Source organism: Osmerus mordax, chromosome 16 (genome assembly GCF_038355195.1).
Source record: "Osmerus mordax isolate fOsmMor3 chromosome 16, fOsmMor3.pri, whole genome shotgun sequence".
Lineage (NCBI taxonomy): Eukaryota > Metazoa > Chordata > Actinopteri > Osmeriformes > Osmeridae > Osmerus > Osmerus mordax.
In genome coordinates, this window is record NC_090065.1 from 4432683 (window position 1) to 4449810 (window position 17128).

A 17128-nucleotide genomic window follows, 5' to 3' on the forward strand; every position below is an offset into this window, starting at 1 on the left:
GAGGAGGGGCTGGGGGATAGGAGGAGGGGAGGGGGTGGGAGGAGGAGGGGCTGGGTGAGAGGAGGAGGTGAGGGGGTAGAGGAGGAGGGGGTGGGGGAGAGGAGGAGGGGCTGGGGGAGAGGAGGAGGGGCTTGGTGATAGGAGGAGGGGAGGGGGTGGAGGAGGAGGGGCTGGGTGAGAGGAGGAGGTGAGGGGGTAGAGGAGGAGGGGTTGGGGGAGAGGAGGAGGGGCTGGGGGATAGGAGGAGGGGAGGGGGTGGAGGAGGAGGGGCTGGGTGAGAGGAGGAGGGGAGGGGGTAGAGGAGGAGGGGCTGGGGGAGAGGAGGAGGGGCTGGGGGAGAGGAGGAGGGGCTGGGTGATAGGAGGAGGGGAGGGGGTGGAGGAGGAGGGGCTGGGTGAGAGGAGGAGGTGAGGGGGTAGAGGAGGAGGGGTTGGGGGAGAGGAGGAGGGGCTGGGGGATAGGAGGAGGGGCTGGGGGAGAGGAGGAGGGGGTAGAGGAGGAGGGGCTGGGGGAGAGGAGGAGGGGGGAGACAAGGGGTCGAGAGGAGAGACAAGGAGAGACAGGGAGAGGCTCAGGGTGTGCTGTTGTGTGTGGGTGTGGTGGGTCAGCTCTGTAACTTGTACTGACTGCTCTATATGACGTGTGCGGGGTGGGAGGAGCTGGGATCCAATTAACTGATTAGTCGAGTTGTACGACTCCACAAGCTATCTAATTGACAGACTTGGCATGGACATAACCCAGGCTGAGCCTGGCCCGGCCGGGCCGGGAGAGAACCTCAGAGAACCTCATATGACACACAAAGATATCTCCCAGCTAGAACATTGAATCTACCCTCATTTCACCGACTAATCAAACAGAAAGTGAACATTGTGAAATGAAACTTTTATGTTGGCTTGATACTGGGTATTCAGATGAGCTGTAGCAGAAAGTAACAGTACGGTACAGTATAGGACAGTATACTGCAGGACAGCATTCCAGTCGGAAAGAGAACAGTGATCTGTCTGTAGGATGCCTTCATCTAAACAATAAGTCATCGCAGCCAACCCCTAACACTGGGAGATTAGTTTAAACTTCACACCTATTTAATCCTGCAGTATGAGTGAGCGTGTGTGAGTGTGTAGCTGTGACCAGCTGCATCCTGACAGCCTCTGGCAGCATATGTTAGCAGGGCGCACCAGTCCCCATATCAGCGTCTCAGTCACTGCCAGCCTGGGAGGTGACACGTAAGACAAGACATCCCGCTCTCTTTGCTGTCAAGTGTTCGGAGGCAGCGTGTGACTGCGTACGAGGCCCCCTGATGGGCCTCCTGGGCGGGGGGTGTGACTGCGTACGAGGCCCCTCTGACGGGCCTCCTGGGCGGGGGGTGTGACTGCGTACGAGGCCCCTCTGACGGGCCTCCTGGGCGGGGGGGTGTGACTGCGTACGAGGCCCCTCTGACGGGCCTCCTGGGCGGGGGGTGTGACTGCGTACGAGGCCCCTCTGACGGGCCTCCTGGGCGGGGGGTGTGACTGCGTACGAGGCCCCTCTGACGGGCCTCCTGGGCGGGGCAGGGACCCCCTCACACTCCTGCTCCTCCATGTCTCAGCAGAGAGGAGATCCGCTCCTCGCTGCAGAGCTGTCTCCGTCCAGACAGCGGGGAGGGGGAGGGGGGGGGAGGCAGCCTGGGGGCAGGGCTGAGGATGATCCACGGTTTTATGATGGTGATAGGGGGGGGGGAGGGGGGGGAGGTTTTAACCACTACATTACATGCATGCATCTGTCAGTGTGTGTTTGTTTGTGTGTGTGTGTGTGTGTGTACAAGGGGTGGCCAGCTGTTCAGGGTTGGATCTGTGAACATCTGTCCAGACTGTTCTGACCTGGAGGAAAGGTCATTCCCCATGCTGGTCTGGAGAGAAGGGGTGGAGGGAGGTGTGTGTGTGTGTGTGTGTGTGTGTAGGGGGACTAATGGGAAGGACAGCTGAAGGTAAAGGTCATTGAGAAGTGTGGCATTGTTGTCAGTGTGGCACAAGAGAGACCGGTCTAGTCACCACGTCTCAGCTAACACACTTTGACCGGCCTGATCGAACCTTTCTCAGAAGCCTCCGCACTCCCTCTCCCTCTCCCTCTTCCCCCTCCCCCCTCCCTCCCTCCCTCCCTCCCTCCCTCCCCTCCCTCCCTCCCTCCCTCCCTCTCTCTCTCTCTCTCTCTCTCTCTCTCTCTCTCTCTCTCTCTCTCTCTCTCTCTCTCTCTCTCTCTCTCTCTCTCTCTCTCTCTCTCTCTCTCTCCCTCTCTCTCCCTCTCTCTCTCTCTCTCTCTCTCCTCACACCCTGAGCCAGGGTGTAATGTAACACAGTCAACAATCAATATGTTTGGTGAAGCACTTTTCCTGTGGCAAAAGCCAGCTATTTGGCACACCAGGATGCACCAAGAGGCCTCATCTCTTTCATCCAGTAAGTTGATAATGCATAAGAGCAGAAGTGGTGTCGTGGCGTAATGGTGGGTCCAGACCTAGCTGTCAATAATCGATGGCTTCCAAGGTGAGAAGAGGAATCCAGCTGAAGCCCCTGAGATGCTGCCAGTGAAAGCTGAGTCTGGGGAGCGGGTGGCCAGGAGTGTAACAGGAGCACACCCGCTCTCTGGACCAGACCGGTTACAACACACAGACGCTGGCTTCACAGAAACCCTGTCAGTGCTTTTCAAACTTAGGTTTAGCACACACACACACACGCGCACACACACACACACACTTCTTTATCCTTCTTGGTTGCCCTTTACATCCAGTGATTTAGTGCCCCCCACTTACTTTCACCTTCCACCAACCTCTGTATAAGCACGAAGGACATACACACACACACCAATGTGCATTGACCCTGATATGTCAAGTCATATTTTTTCCCTCTTATGACTGAAACAGCTGTCCACTGACCACCCATTTGACTGGAAAATAACCTTCATATGATGTATAAAACGGGAGGTGGGAACTCCATGGGAGGGCATTTAACTGCAGATCAAGAGGCCTCTGTTTCAAATCCCCCTGGACTGTACGTCGCTTTGGATAAAAGCATCTGTCAAATCAGTACATTATTATCACGCCTTTTATAAAACACACATTCAACCTCGGAACTACATACAATCTCAGGACCGCATCAGAACCTGTCCAGACATGATCCTGGTCACAGACCAGATCATTCCATTCCTCTGTTAGATGATATGAGCGGAGAGGAGCCATGCTGGGTCAAGCTAGGAAGATCGAGCTCTTCTCAGAAGACCACATGAGCTCAGGTAACACTGCCAGGAAAGTGACGCGCTCTGACTGCATGTTGCTCTCGTTCGGGAGCAGTTCATGGCTTTGTCACGTGATCTGATAAACAGACAACGCTGAACTGGAGACCATGGACTTTGTCTGCAGCCCCGCATCCTTGTCTCCCATGATGCAGTTCACCAAGAACGGGAGAGGGACCGGGGGAGAGACAAAGAGAGGGGAGAAAGAAAGAAGAAATAATTGAGAGTTCATTCACTGGACTCCCTCCCTCCCCCTCTTTCTCTCCCCCCCCTCCCTCCCTCCCTGCCTCCCTCCCTGACAGTGAAGGGCCTTAATGAGAGAGAAGTGTCTCTATTGATCTGCCTGCATTCTGGCGGTCCGTGATCGCAGAACAAAGCAGGAAGAAAGAGAGCGAGGCGGGGAGAGAGGAGGAACAGAGAGAGCAGACTGACTAAAGAGGCTTCCTCCCTCAACCAGCTGAGCCGAGGTGGCTGTCTGGGGAGTACGAATGCAGGAGTTTGAACATAGCAGTGTGTGCGTCCGTGTGAACGCTTACAGGCAAACTAGCTAGTCTGAAGCTAAGAATGTTTGGTTTGGCCCTGACTGTCTGTGATATTTTCTCTACACCACTCACTGACCTTGACTAAGATTCTCTGCTCCACAGCACAGGTACCAACCACCACCCTGAAAACACACACACATACACCATTGTTGTCTCATCTTAGTGTGATCAGTGGGCTCAGGTTTGACACTAGCCATCTGGGAAGGCTTAAATGACGCAGGGAAGAGCTGAACAGTGATTACCTTGTGCATCTGTGGCCAGTTGTGAGTTTCCTCATTAGACTGTAATAACACACTTTGGAGGATCAGCTACTGGAGGTAGCACACATACACACACACACACACACACACACACACACACACACACACACACACACACACACACACACACACACACACACAGCACAGCCAGCCCAGAGGAGGCTGTGTGCTCCAGTAACCCTCCTAGAAGGGTGTGTCTCTAGGTCTGGCCTACATTTGTTTTGGCTGAGGAACTACTATGAATCTGGGACTCCCTTCTTTTAGTCACCAGAGAGATGAGGAGTTACTGTTACAGGACACACACAGGCACACAGGCACACACACACACACACAGTCACACAATTACATACACAGGCTCACAATTACATACACAGGCACACACACGAAAAGTACATCCTGGCTTTCCCCATGTAAACAAACACACAAAGATGTTGTCATGCCCACCCCTCGACACACAAGACAGAGTTGTTTCTCATTGCTTTCATCCCTCCATCTACACCACCATGTACAGTACAGCCGTGGATCGCTTTGTCTGTTTGTTTTTCTACTGTACAACTCCGCCCTCCATCCATCCTTTGTCTCTCCCTCCATGTTTATCTCCTTGTTTGAATCTCTGTGTTCCCGATCGCTCTATTCCAGGTCTCCTCTCCTCCCTCCGTCTCTCTCCCATTCCAATTAACGATCCTCTCCCCTTTAGGCATCCGCTGTTTCCATAAGAAACAGCGCTCGGCAGTCCGAGACTGGATGCTGGTCGTCTAGGCAACAGCGAGCCAGGCTGGATGTTGTGTGTGTCTGTTTGTCTGATATGGGCTTGCCCCACTCAGTGGCACTGGGCACAGCAACATGTGTTTGTGTTGAGACACACACACTGTCAACTGTTATAAAACTAAGCTGTAAGGTAACACATTTGTCTTTTGCTATTACAAACAGAATGAATGGTATTTTCCCTGTTTACTAGAACAATACTCATTGTGTTTCCTATAAACATGCATGTATTTGTCCATTGACTTTGAATGGCAACTAATAAATGGACAAATTAGATGATTGTTTATAAGAACATATAATCAGCCAAATCTTGCTGCTTCCTGTGGTTCTGTTGCTCCAACCAGAGTAGCCAATGACAGGGCTGGGCTCAAGAGATGACACAGTCAGTTCATTCTGGGTAAGCATATAGAATATTCTCTCTGTTTGTATCCAATGATGTCTGTGACACACATGCATCTGCATCTGTGTGAGTGAGATAATACACACACACACACACAACTGTAGACTTGCTTTGGTGGATTATAATATACAAATCTCAGGTCCAGATTGGACTGTTTGTACCCTGAGAAGAAGAGGAGAATCTCAGTTTGTAATTTCAGGGCTTCTGCCACAATCTATAATCAGGGTGCACTGGACAGCTAGGGAATTAGTTCTGTATGTGTGTGTGTGTGTGTGTGTGAGGACAGCTAGGTCTGTATCTGTGTGTGTGAGAGAGACAGAAAGAGAGAAAAAAACGTAGGCATGACAGAGATGTGTCCATTTGAGCGTGCGGGTACATTTGTGCAGTGTGTGTATGTGTGTGAGATGGGGAACAGAAGGATTGTGTTGGCCCTGGGGCTTCTCTATTCACTATGCACTCTGGCCTGGACTAACTCTAATGCTGGATTACCAACTGCAACACCACGGGGGGGGGGGGGGGGGGGGGGGAGAGAAAGAGAGATGAAAATATATAGAGAAAGAGGGGAGGGAGGGAGGGAGGGAGGGGGGGGAGGGAGTAGGTGAAACCATCCCTTTTCAACTAACATTATAAACATGTATATTTGCATATCTGTCTATCTGCCTGCCTGTCTATCTATAAGTATATATATATATGTGTGTCTGTGTGAGTGAGTGACTGAGAGACATAGACAGAGAGAGAAAGAGAGAGACACAGAGAGAGAGAGAGAGAGAGAGAGAGAGAGAGAGAGAGAGAGAGAGAGAGAGAGAGAGAGCGACAGAGAGAGAGAGGCATGAGACCATCTGTCAGTGTGAGAAAGTGTTGATTAACGGGCACGTGCCTGGAATCTTGTCTGTGTAGAAATCTCTACATACTAGAGTGGAAACATCAGGCAAGCTCTCCTTCACACACACACACACACACACACACACACACACACACACACACACCACACACACACACACACACACACACACACGCGCGCACACACACAGACAGACATTTATACACACACACCCTCTCCCTCACACGCAACACACACAAGGAACTGCAATCACCCACGCTCGCACTCTCTCACGTGTGTTCCACTGCTCCACGTTCCTCTACCTGTGTCTGAGGAGGAGTGGGCTCAACACACACACACACACACACACATCTACCCTCCCTCAAGAACAACACACCAGTCCTGAACTTGTACTACTTAGCCAGAGGAAAGACACGACACAGCCAGTGACAGTTCACATTAATCAATACTGTGTGTGTCTGTGCTGTGACCACAAGGTCCAGCCAGCTCACTTGACCTTGGGATGCTCATGTAGCAATCCTGTGCATTTAGCGATGCCTGTTGCTCCGGCAACCTCCAGGCCAGGAAACGTCAACAATGGGAAATGTAGGATCTAGGCAGGTATGGCCCAGTATTCCTGACCAACCTAGCAGACGATTACTCAGAGGATTCCGAAGAATGAAAAATTGGTGTCCGTATTTTGCAGCTGTTCTTCAGTATAACAATACTTGATTCCCTTCTCCTTCTCTTCATTCTCTCCATATTTCTCCAGCTGTAATGAACTTATGATCACACGTGTGCTCTGTTCTGCTGGAAGTCTATGAGAGCGAAAAGGTGACTAAGTTGTTCACATGGGTTTTTTGTATTCAGACACACGCCACACACACAGGTATAAGCTGTCACACATGCCTGCAACGTTGGAATGTTTCCATTTCATTTTCCGTGGTTTGTGTTGTCATTGTTCATCTCCAAGGCCCCAGATGGGTCGACCTGATGCTTATTTACAACTAAATGACTGTGAGTGTTGTCCTAGGTAGCGGAGCAGGGAGAACTATGCTTAGTAGAAAGAAGCACTCAGGGACATCATCAATCTCTCATGGATCACCCTCTCTCTCACTCTCTCTCTCTCTCGCTCTCTCTCTAATGATCTGGTTCAATTTGACATCAACAACTAGACTTCCCTCAGGGAATGCGCACGTGCGAGTGTGTGTGACACTGTTTTATTTAATGCTAAGGTCCCCATCGGCTTTAAAAGAGAGGAGAGGTGTGGAGGATATCATTTGGTACCTCTGTAAACTGCTCCCTCCATCTCAGAGAAAGAGAGAGGGAGAAAGAGAGAGACAAAGAGAGATGACGGGGAGATGTTCGCAGCAGTTGATGTGATAAAGATGGTCATGTTGATTAGAGACAATTATGTAAGCAGCCATGGGAATCCACACACATGCATCAGATCTCTCCATCGTTGTCACAAACATCTGGTGGTATGAACCTATCCCGGTGAGTCACTCTCAATCCTCTCAATCCTCTCTCTCTCTCAATCCTCTCTCTCCTTCTCAGTCTCTCCATGTCTCTCTCCCCGTGTCTCTCTCCCCGTGTCTCTCTCCCCGTGTCTCTCTCCCTGTGTCTCTCTCCCGTGTCTCTCACCCCGTGTCTCTCTCCCTGTGTCTCTCTCCCTGTGTCTCTCTCCCCGTGTCTCTCTCCCCGTGTCTCTCTCCCTGTCTCTCACCCCGTGTCTTTCTCCCCGTGTCTCTCTCCCCGTGTCTCTCTCTCCGTCTCTCTCCCCGTGTCTCTCACCCCGTGTCCTCTCTCCCCGTGTCTCTCACCCGTGTCTCTCTCCCCGTGTCTCTCTCCCTGTGTCTCTCTCCCCGTGTCTCTCTCCCCATGTCTCTCCCCTCGTGTCTCTCTCCCCGTGTCTCTCTCCTCGTGTCTCTCTTCCCTGTGTCCTCTCTTCCCGTGTCTCTTTCCCCATGTCTCTCCCCTCGTGTCTCTCTCCCCGTGTCTCTCTCCCCATGTCTCTCCCCTCGTGTCTCTCTCCCCGTGTCTCTCTCCTCGTGTCTCTCTCCTCGTGTCTCTCACTGTCTCTAATGTTCTCTCTCTCTGTCTGCCTCAGACTCTTATTCAGAGAGCCTACTTTATATAAAGTGATGAATGTTTCACATGACTAGAGACAGTTGACAGCCTCAAAGTTTAAAACTGCAAACTCATTCAGACCCAAACTATACCTCAACTGTGTGTGCCTTGACACTACAGCCAGAACGAAAGCTTCTTACCTGGCACTAACAGGTCTAAAGGTTAGCCTTTAAAGTGTTAGTTGGAGACAATATCACACCAAAGAGTTGCTATAGCAACGGCGAGAGAGATTCATGGAGCGTGTCGGACTGTGAAATACATTTCACACCTCAGTGAGCTGCGGCCTCTGCTGTGTGGTGTGTGTGTCGTCTGTGTGTGTGTGTGTGTCATCTGTGTGTGTGTGTGTGTGTCATCTGTGTGTGTGTGTGTCGTCTGTGTGTGTGTGTGTGTGTCGTCTGTGTGTGTGTGTGTGTGTCGTCTGTGTGTGTGTGTCGTCTGTGTGTGTGTGTGTCGTCTGTGTGTGTTTGTCGTCTGTGTGTGTGTGTGTGTCGTCTGTGTGTGTGTGTCGTCTGTGTGTGTGTGTGTCGTCTGTGTGTGTGTGTGTCGTCTGTGTGTGTGTCATCTGTGTGTGTGTGTGTCGTCTGTGTGTGTGTGTGTCGTCTGTGTGTGTGTGTACTTTTGCAAGAGACTATGTCCGAGTTTATGCGCACAATGAGGAACAGTCAAGTCTGTCTCTACATGTGGCTGTGTGCTCTGTTGGTGTGTGTGTGCGCGCGCGTGTGTGTGTGTGTGTGTGTGTGTGCATATATTTGTGTGTGTGGTGTGTGTGTGAAAGGGAGGAGGGGGGGGGGACACAAACTCAGAGACAGACATCCGAGAGTAGAAACTACACCACAACTGCGTACTCATGCTGTAGGCCAGGAGTCCAGGACAGTGACCACACACAGACCCAGAGCAGTGGTCACAGACCCAGAGCTGTGGGCACAGACCCAGAGCTGTGGTCACAGACCCAGAGCTGTGGGCACAGACCCAGAGCTGTGGTCATAGACCCAGAGCTGTGGTCATAGACCCAGAGCTGTGGGTTTGATGGGATCCATCCTTTCTCTCCTGGACACCATGTGAATATCACCAGCCCACACCCGCACATCACTTGGGCTTTAAGATTCTTTTTGCTATGCTGATGAAACATTCTCAAAGAAGACTAGATAAAAGTGCTCTCTCTCTCGCTCTCTCTCTTCCCTTTTTCTCTCCTTCGCATCAAACCCACCTAGTCGCTTTCCATCCATAGTTTCTCTCTCGCTGGTGCACTGCTCATTAGCTTTCTGTCAGCTTGGTTTCTGTCTCCTACTCTCCCTCACTCCCTCTTTCCTTCCTCTCTCTCTCCTTCCTCTCTCTCTCTCTCTCTCTCTCTGTCTCTCTCTCTCTCTCTCTCTCTCTCTCTCTGTCTCTCTCTCTGTGCGGCACCTCTCCGGTCACAGTTTCACCATTTCGCTTCTCTCCCCTTCCATCTTCCTGAGCTCTGTCTACAGTTCTGTCATCACTGGTCTCAGTTGTCTCTCTGCTAGTCTGAATCTCTCTGCTAGTCTATATCTCTGCTAGTCTGAATCTCTCTGCTAGTCTGAATCTCTCTGCTAGTCTACGTCTCTGCTAGTCCACATCTCTGCTAGTCTACGTCTCTGCTAGTCCACATCTCTGCTAGTCCACATCTCTGCTAGTCCACATCTCTGCTAGTCTACATCCTCCGTCTATCCTTCTCTTCCTTTCCTGCCCCCTCCCCTCCCCTCCGCCCCCTCTTTCTTTTGTGAGAAGTGTTTGTGCTCCTCCATGATCAAAACAGATTTCATACCCACCCACACACACTCCCACAGCCAGATACACGCTCAGTCACACACACACACCCAGTCGCACTTAGCCAGATACACGCACACACACAGCCAGACACACACACACACTGCTTTTATTCGTGAAACATGTGCTGCAGTACCCTGTACGTAGGGAGAGGACAGGAGATACACACAACAAAAACAAACCGCATCTCCTCCTCTCAATGCAGCTCTGACTACAGTCGACCAATCCCAAAGAAGGATAGCCAGAACAGAAGAGGAGGTTAAGACCAGGAGCCAGAACAGCCGAAGGGTGACAGGAACAAGGAGAGGAACACAAAGATGAAATTAAAAAAGAGATCCTCCCATCTGTCATCCATCCCATAACTTCATCCTCTCTTAATACTCCTGCTGTTGGACTAGACCACTCTGTATACAGCACATTTACATTTCGTCATTTAGCAGACGCTCTTATCCAGAGCGACTTACAGTAAGTACAGGGACATTCCCCCCGAGGCAAGTAGGGTGAAGTGCCTTGCCCAAGGACACAACGTCAGTTGGCATGACCGGGAATCGAACTGGCAACCTTCGGATTACTAGCCCGATTCTCTCCACCGCTCAGCCACCTGACTCCACAGCCACCTGACTCCACAGCACACACACACACACACACACGTGTGTGTGAGTGTGTGTGTAGAAGTCTCTGGAAAAGGCTTCCGTTTCAGAGTGACTGCGTGTCTGCAGGGTGAGGTGGGGTGGTTATGGCCTCCTGACATAAATGACGGAGAAATGAAAAGAGCCTTCCTCGCACACCAAGCCTCCACGCTTCCCGACAGGAAATCAAGAGTAGTTATTAGCCTTCTCCATTTCAGGAGGTTTTTATCACCCGCTTGAGAGCTAGCCTGGCTTGTCAAGGTCAAGTGCTGCGATTGTCACAACATTGAGAGAGTTGTTAGTGTCGGGGTGCTAAGTGGGAGCTGAATGGTGCTTGACGTCGGCTGGTTAGGGTGAAGTGCTTTGGTGACAGTTGGCTGTCTGAAAACAGCCGAACAATAGTCCTTGTGGCTACAGCTAATGTTCTAGTGCTAATACTGCCTCACTACAGCATAGGACCCAGATGACCGCTTTCACTTCCTGGTCAGTGTAACCGACCCAGAGACCAAGAGGACAGCGGCCGTCGCTTCGACTCGCTCCGAGGTAACCCCAACGAGAACTCACCTCAGACAGGACTCGGTGAATGAGACAGGCGGCGTCCGAGGACACCTCCCAGGGGTCCTTCTCCTCCACCAGCATGGCGTCCAGGGTCCCCTTCTCCAGGACCACGTCAAAGGAGCCGTCAGGGAAGGACAGCTGCCGCGCGTCCATGTGAAGCCAGCTCATGCCCGGAGGCAGTCTGCATGCCTGGTGCTCATCGTGTCGATGCACACAGAGGAGTAGTCTATGTTGCAGATGGAGTGGTAGCCAGCTCTGTGCATGTCAACGCTCATGGCACTGTTACCACAACCTAGGGAGAGGAGAGGGCAAACCATCCGTTTTCTGATTGTAAATCAATCACAATCAATACAGCAGAACGAACAGAACACACGGGAAGTGAGGCTGAGGGAAGAGTGAGGTTGAGGGAAGAGTGAGGCTGAGGGAAGAGTGAGGCTGAGGGAAGAGTGAGGCTGAGGGAAGAGTGAGGCTGAGGGAAGAGTGAGGCTGAAGGAAGAGTGAGGCTGAGGGAAGAGTGAGGCTGAGGGAAGAGTGAGGCTGAGGGAAGAGTGAGGCTGAGGGAAGAGTGAGGCTGAGGGAAGAGTGAGGCTGAGGGAAGAGTGAGGCTGAGGGAAGAGTGAGGCTAAGGGAAGGACAGATAATCAATGAAATCGTTGATTAACGGAATAACCTTGAAGCAAGGATGTCAATTTAGAGGTGTGTGTGTTTGTGTGTGTAAAGGGAGTAATTTGAGAGTAAGTCAAGGCCATCAGAGAGCATGTATCACAGGTCAGTGCGTACACACACCACAGACACACACTTCCAGTTAAAAATCTCTGATGTTACTCAGCCTTGACGTGCCATGAACATACAGGTCACACACCACATACATACACACACACACTGGGCTCTATGACGGATTGTAAACAGATTGATTAGGAGGGAGAGAGAGGGTGGGAATGGCCCATAAATCATGCTGGGGCGGTTTTGGGGGGGGGAGATAGAAGGGTGTGTCTACAGAGAGCTACTGTAGATCTGAGTGGTAACAATAAGACAGGGTGCATGCAACAAGACATGTGGGCTGTCAACAAGCTCTCAGCACAGCATACTCGAGAACCTATAAAGCTTTAGGAACCTTCTATACCTCTACAGTCTGAAACCTAACTGAACACTGAGGGAGTTCAACATCTCACCTTCCCTGTGTGACTCATCCATGAGGAGGAGGAGGGGGAGGGGGAGCAGGAGGAGGAGGAGGGGGAGGGGGAGGAGCAGGAGGAGGAGGAAGAGGAGGAGCAGGAGGAAGAGGAAGAGGAGGAGGGGGAGGAGCAGGAGGGGGAGGAGGAGGAGCAGGAGGGGGAGGAGGAGGAGAGCTCAGGAGTTTCACCTGTGTAGATGTGTGTGCTCACGAGTGTGTGTGTGTGTGTGAGGTGGGACACGACAGTGTGAGAGGAGCGGTTGTCACTAGCTTCCGGCTACATGCTGTCATTGACGCCTCACCAGATGTGTGACTGGAGCTTGTTATCACCTCCCTGCTCTACCTACACACTGGCACCTCCTCACTCCCACACTGGTGTGTGTGTGTGTGTGGTGGCATGCACACCGTGGCTAGGTGTGTGTGTAAGTGTGAGAGGGAGCATCAAGACGGGCAAGATTCTGTTCTCGCCCTAGTAATGCATGGTAGTAGCCTACCATCTGACGTGTGTTCATAAGAGAGCATATTGTGCACACACACACCCAACTCTCTCTCCGAGTTTGTTGACAGTGAGCCGTCTGTGTGTTAGTGATGCCAAACGAGGCCGAAAGTTCCAGTTATGCAATGGTCATCGATTATAAGGGAACCCAATCGTTGGAATTTTCCTGTACGGCGTCGATGTGTGTGTGCCGTGATCAAAGGCTTGTTTTTGTGGCGGATGCAGTGTCCCAGAGATCAGAGATCACTTTCCGCCCCCCTCTCCCCCTCTCTCTCCCTCCCTCTCTCTCTCTCCCTCCCTCTCTCTCCATCTCCCTCCCTCTCCCCCTCTCTCTCCCTCCCCTCTCCCGCTCTCTCTCCCTCTCCCCCTCTCTCTCCCTCCCCCTCTCTCTCTCCCTCCCTCTCCCTCTCTCTCTCTCCCTCCCTCTCTCTCCCTCCCTCTCTCTCTCCCTCTCTCTCTCCCTCTCTCCCTCTGCATGGCCAGGTTTGGTGATCTACTGGTTTGGAGAGCTTGTAAACTCTTCTTACATCTCAAAGCTCCCTCAGATACCACACATTGTTTCCAAAGGGTTTCCCCCACTGCAGCAGCTGTGTATGTGTGTGTGTGTGTGATGCGTGCGTGCATGTTTCCATGGACAAGAAAGATGGGGTGTCACATGACAGCTCATTCCTGGGGGTTGACACGACAGTAATAGTCGCGGGGCTGTCGTCAAGGGCACCGCTCCCGTTCCGCCTGTGTGTCACAGCTGGCGCTCACCACCACCAATGACCTTCAACCCACCCACACGCACTGCTGCCATGGCGACGGCTGCACGTTTCCTGCACCCGGGGCACGAGTTGTGGAGTTGGCAGGGGGTGCGTGTGTGTGTGTGTCACGACTAAAGCATGTGAGGGGGATCCTGGTGTGTGTGTGTGTGTGTGAGGGGGTCACCCTAACTGTCCAGGCCAGTCCGGAGGGAGCCAGTCTAATTGATTTTCCTCTAGCAGGGACAAGGCTGCCACTATCTCCTGACACCCCTACGGCACCCTAACGGGATTGACCAGGGAACCCGAGCGCTGGACTAAAGTTAGACGTGTCACATTGGCTTCTGCTGCCAGCTGTGTGTTATCTGTGTGTGTGTATGTGTGTGTGTATGTGTGTGTGATGGAGGTCTGGTCTTGAGGGAATCACAGTCAACAAACACAAAGAGACCAGCGTGAGTAGTGTGTGTGTGTGTGTGTGTGTTTGGGGACATGCTGGCTAGCCACTTGGCCCAAACAAGGGGGTGTTTCCCCCTGGTCGTGTCCAGACCATATCAGCTTGGCCCAGTCTGGCATCAGATCATGGAAATAGTGTGAAATAGCTGCTGAACTCTGGGAGAACCCTCCCCTGTGACCGGTGACAAATAGCACTGAGGTCCTCTAGATACACGGGTGCACTCCCTGTGTAAACCTGCACTCCCAACGGTCAAAGATCAGTACCTTTTATGGTCAAAGGCTTTCAGATGGATTATTGATGGCCAGAGACGGTTAGAAATAGACCAGGCTGCACTAGTTCTAGTCTTACTAGTCAGGGGAAAGCCCTGTGACTATTTCCATGAAAACAAGCTAATTAAAATTCCAAGAACTTCCATGACTGTCGTCGCTCCTTGTATTTATGTTGGGTGTCTGGTGTGCCGACGAGGGCTTGCAGATGGTGCAAACATAGCTGTGCGTTGATCACTGAGATGGTGACAAGGTAGTAGAGGTGGTAGGCTACATCACAATTACACCAGCGCTTGAACGCCTCTCGACCAAATCCTGGATTTTCCTTCAGGATCAATAAAGGAATTTAATTGAAAACCATTAGTCAGATACAACTTTTTCCTCATAGAACTAGTGCACCTCATCAAAAGTACTTCATAGAACCTCGTAGAACGCCATAGAAGTTTTGAATTCGATACTCCAGACAGTGTCAAACCTTCCTACAGGAGAGTGCATTCTGGGAGCTGAAGCCAGGGAACCTTGATGATGATGACAGGGGTGGAATATCACTGCTGCCTGGCGTCCTGTGAACCCCCCAGCACCAGTGGAAACATGTCAGGTGTCAGGGCCATGTGGAGCACGCAGACCAGGGCTGGGCTCGGACCCGTGACCACACCACCCCTAACCACTGCTGACACTCACGTGCCAAGTGGCAAAACCCCCCTGAAGGTTGCAGACCGCTCGCTCTCCCTGTATGTGTGTGTGACTTATTTATCTTGCTTATCATAAAAGCCCCAGTGCAACCGCAGAGTAATCTCCAGGAATTTATGACCTCGGTGCTTGATGGTCCAAGTGCAAAACAAGCTCTTCTGAGACGGATGTTAAGTCAGAGCCGTTTGCTGGTTCATAAAAGCTACTTTATCACACAACTAGAGGGGGGGGGGGGGGGGGGGGGTAACAGGACGACACAGGTAACACGCAGGGTTCTGGGGATGCCAAGTAAGACAGGACAGGAACGGGGCCAGAGGACAGAGAGAGTCACCACGTCCTGTGTGACCGAGAGGAGGGCAGATCCTCGTCTCCTCTCTCCTGGAGCCGACCACACGGCGCGTGGCTGGAGCTCCTCACGCCACGCCCTCTCGAGACTGAGATACCGAGAGAGACCGTCTGGAAGAGAGAAACACTCCTGAAAGATACCGAAGGATACGACGAGGGAAGATACAGAGAAAAGGAGAGAGAGTAAAAAAGAGATAGAGTGAGAAAGTGAGAGCCAAATAGAGCGAGAGAGAGCGAGAGCAAAAGAGAGAGAGAAGCAGTGATGAACAAAGTTTGGAGTACACTTACTGTACTGCTGCTGTCAGGGTGAGCTACTTGGGCTTGTCTCCATGGAGACCAACTCTCTCTCTCCCCCCACCTCATATCTCTCTCTCTCTCTCTCTCTCTCTCTCTCTCTCTCTCTCTCACCGTGCAGTGTCTCTTAACACATTATGAAGAGGTGCGGTGCAACTAGCGGTTGATAAAAACCGTCATTACGGTCTCAAGGAGGTTTACTAGATTGTCAACAATATAACGTGGTGGCATTCTTAACAAATACCTCCGTCTGAATCTTAGTCTCACCTTAAGGCAGTTTGTAATGTTCCACAGAAGTTGCATCAACGTTAAAATGGATCAATTATAGAGTCTCTGAAAAAAAAACTCCACTCTTCCGGTGAGCGCTCTTTACAAGTCTGTTTTAGCACCAAGGGAGAAGCCGCAGTTATGTAATCGGACGCACTAATTAGTGGATGAATAATTCAAAGTGTCCCAGTGACAGTGTGATTGAGTGCGAGTGTGACTGTGAGAGTGTGTGCGTGCGTCTGTGGGTGAGGGAGCGATGGAGCAGTTTGGAAGGACGCCATCTTCCGAAGCCAGTTTCTCTGAAGAGCAGAGCGCACCTCTCTCTCTCTCTCTCTCTCTTTCTCTTCAAACATGAACAAGGGAGGCTCTCGGAAACGGATGACAAGAACACTGGGAAAGAGAACAGCTTGTTTTGGTTCAGTCGTAATTATTATTAGTTTTTCCTTGGTTGTTCCTCCTCTGTTGTTCTATGTTCCCACTGTATTTCTTTAAAGACTGAGATGTGTAAACTAAGGTAAAGGCTGGCAGAGAGAGATATGATAGCTGCATTGTCTGTGCACACCCACACACACACACACATATGTGCACATGGAGGCAACACACTGAAATATACTGTGCTCTTCTATGACTCCCTCATTGCTCTTCAATCACACACTCTTTCCTTCTCCATCTCTCTCTCGTCCTGATCCCTCTCTCCCTCTCCCTCTGAACGTGAGATCTCTCTTTCTCTGCCTCTCTCTGTACGCATCCCGATATCTCCCTCTCTCTCTCTGATCTCTCTTTCTCTCTCCCTCTCTCTCTGGACCCCTTCTGATCTCTCTTTCTCTCTCCCTCTCTCTCTGGACTCCTTCTGATCTCTCTTTCTCTCTCTCTCTCTCTGGACTCCTTCTGATCTCTCTTTCTCTCTCCCTCTCTCTGGACTCCTTCTGATCTCTCTTTCTCTCTCCCTCTCTCTCTGGACTCCTTCTGATCTCTCTTTCTCTCTCTCTCTCTCTGGACTCCTTCTGATCTCTCTTTCTCTCTCCCTCCATCTGGATCTCTCCTTTCCTTTCTTTTCCCCTTTCTTACATTGAACTCACTACACAACCGTCCAAACACACACACACCACTTGGCACACCGACCCACACAGTGCACCAACTAGCAGAACACCACCAGGTGTGTTGACCTGTCCTGAGCATCCCGCTGTCTCCCCATCTGTGTGTCTCACACCTTCCTCCCATTCTCACCCTCCCATCCCCTCACCCT

At 51.5% G+C, this 17128-nt stretch overlaps 1 protein-coding gene across 1 annotated transcript in view; it reads right to left on the minus strand.

The window, feature by feature from the left end:
- Positions 1–17128, minus strand: part of ece2a (endothelin converting enzyme 2a) — a 51181-nt gene that overhangs the window by 16569 nt on the left and 17484 nt on the right. The window contains 2 exon segments of the mRNA XM_067252449.1: positions 11160–11327; positions 11330–11445. Coding sequence (XP_067108550.1) covers positions 11160–11327; positions 11330–11445 — 284 coding nt within the window.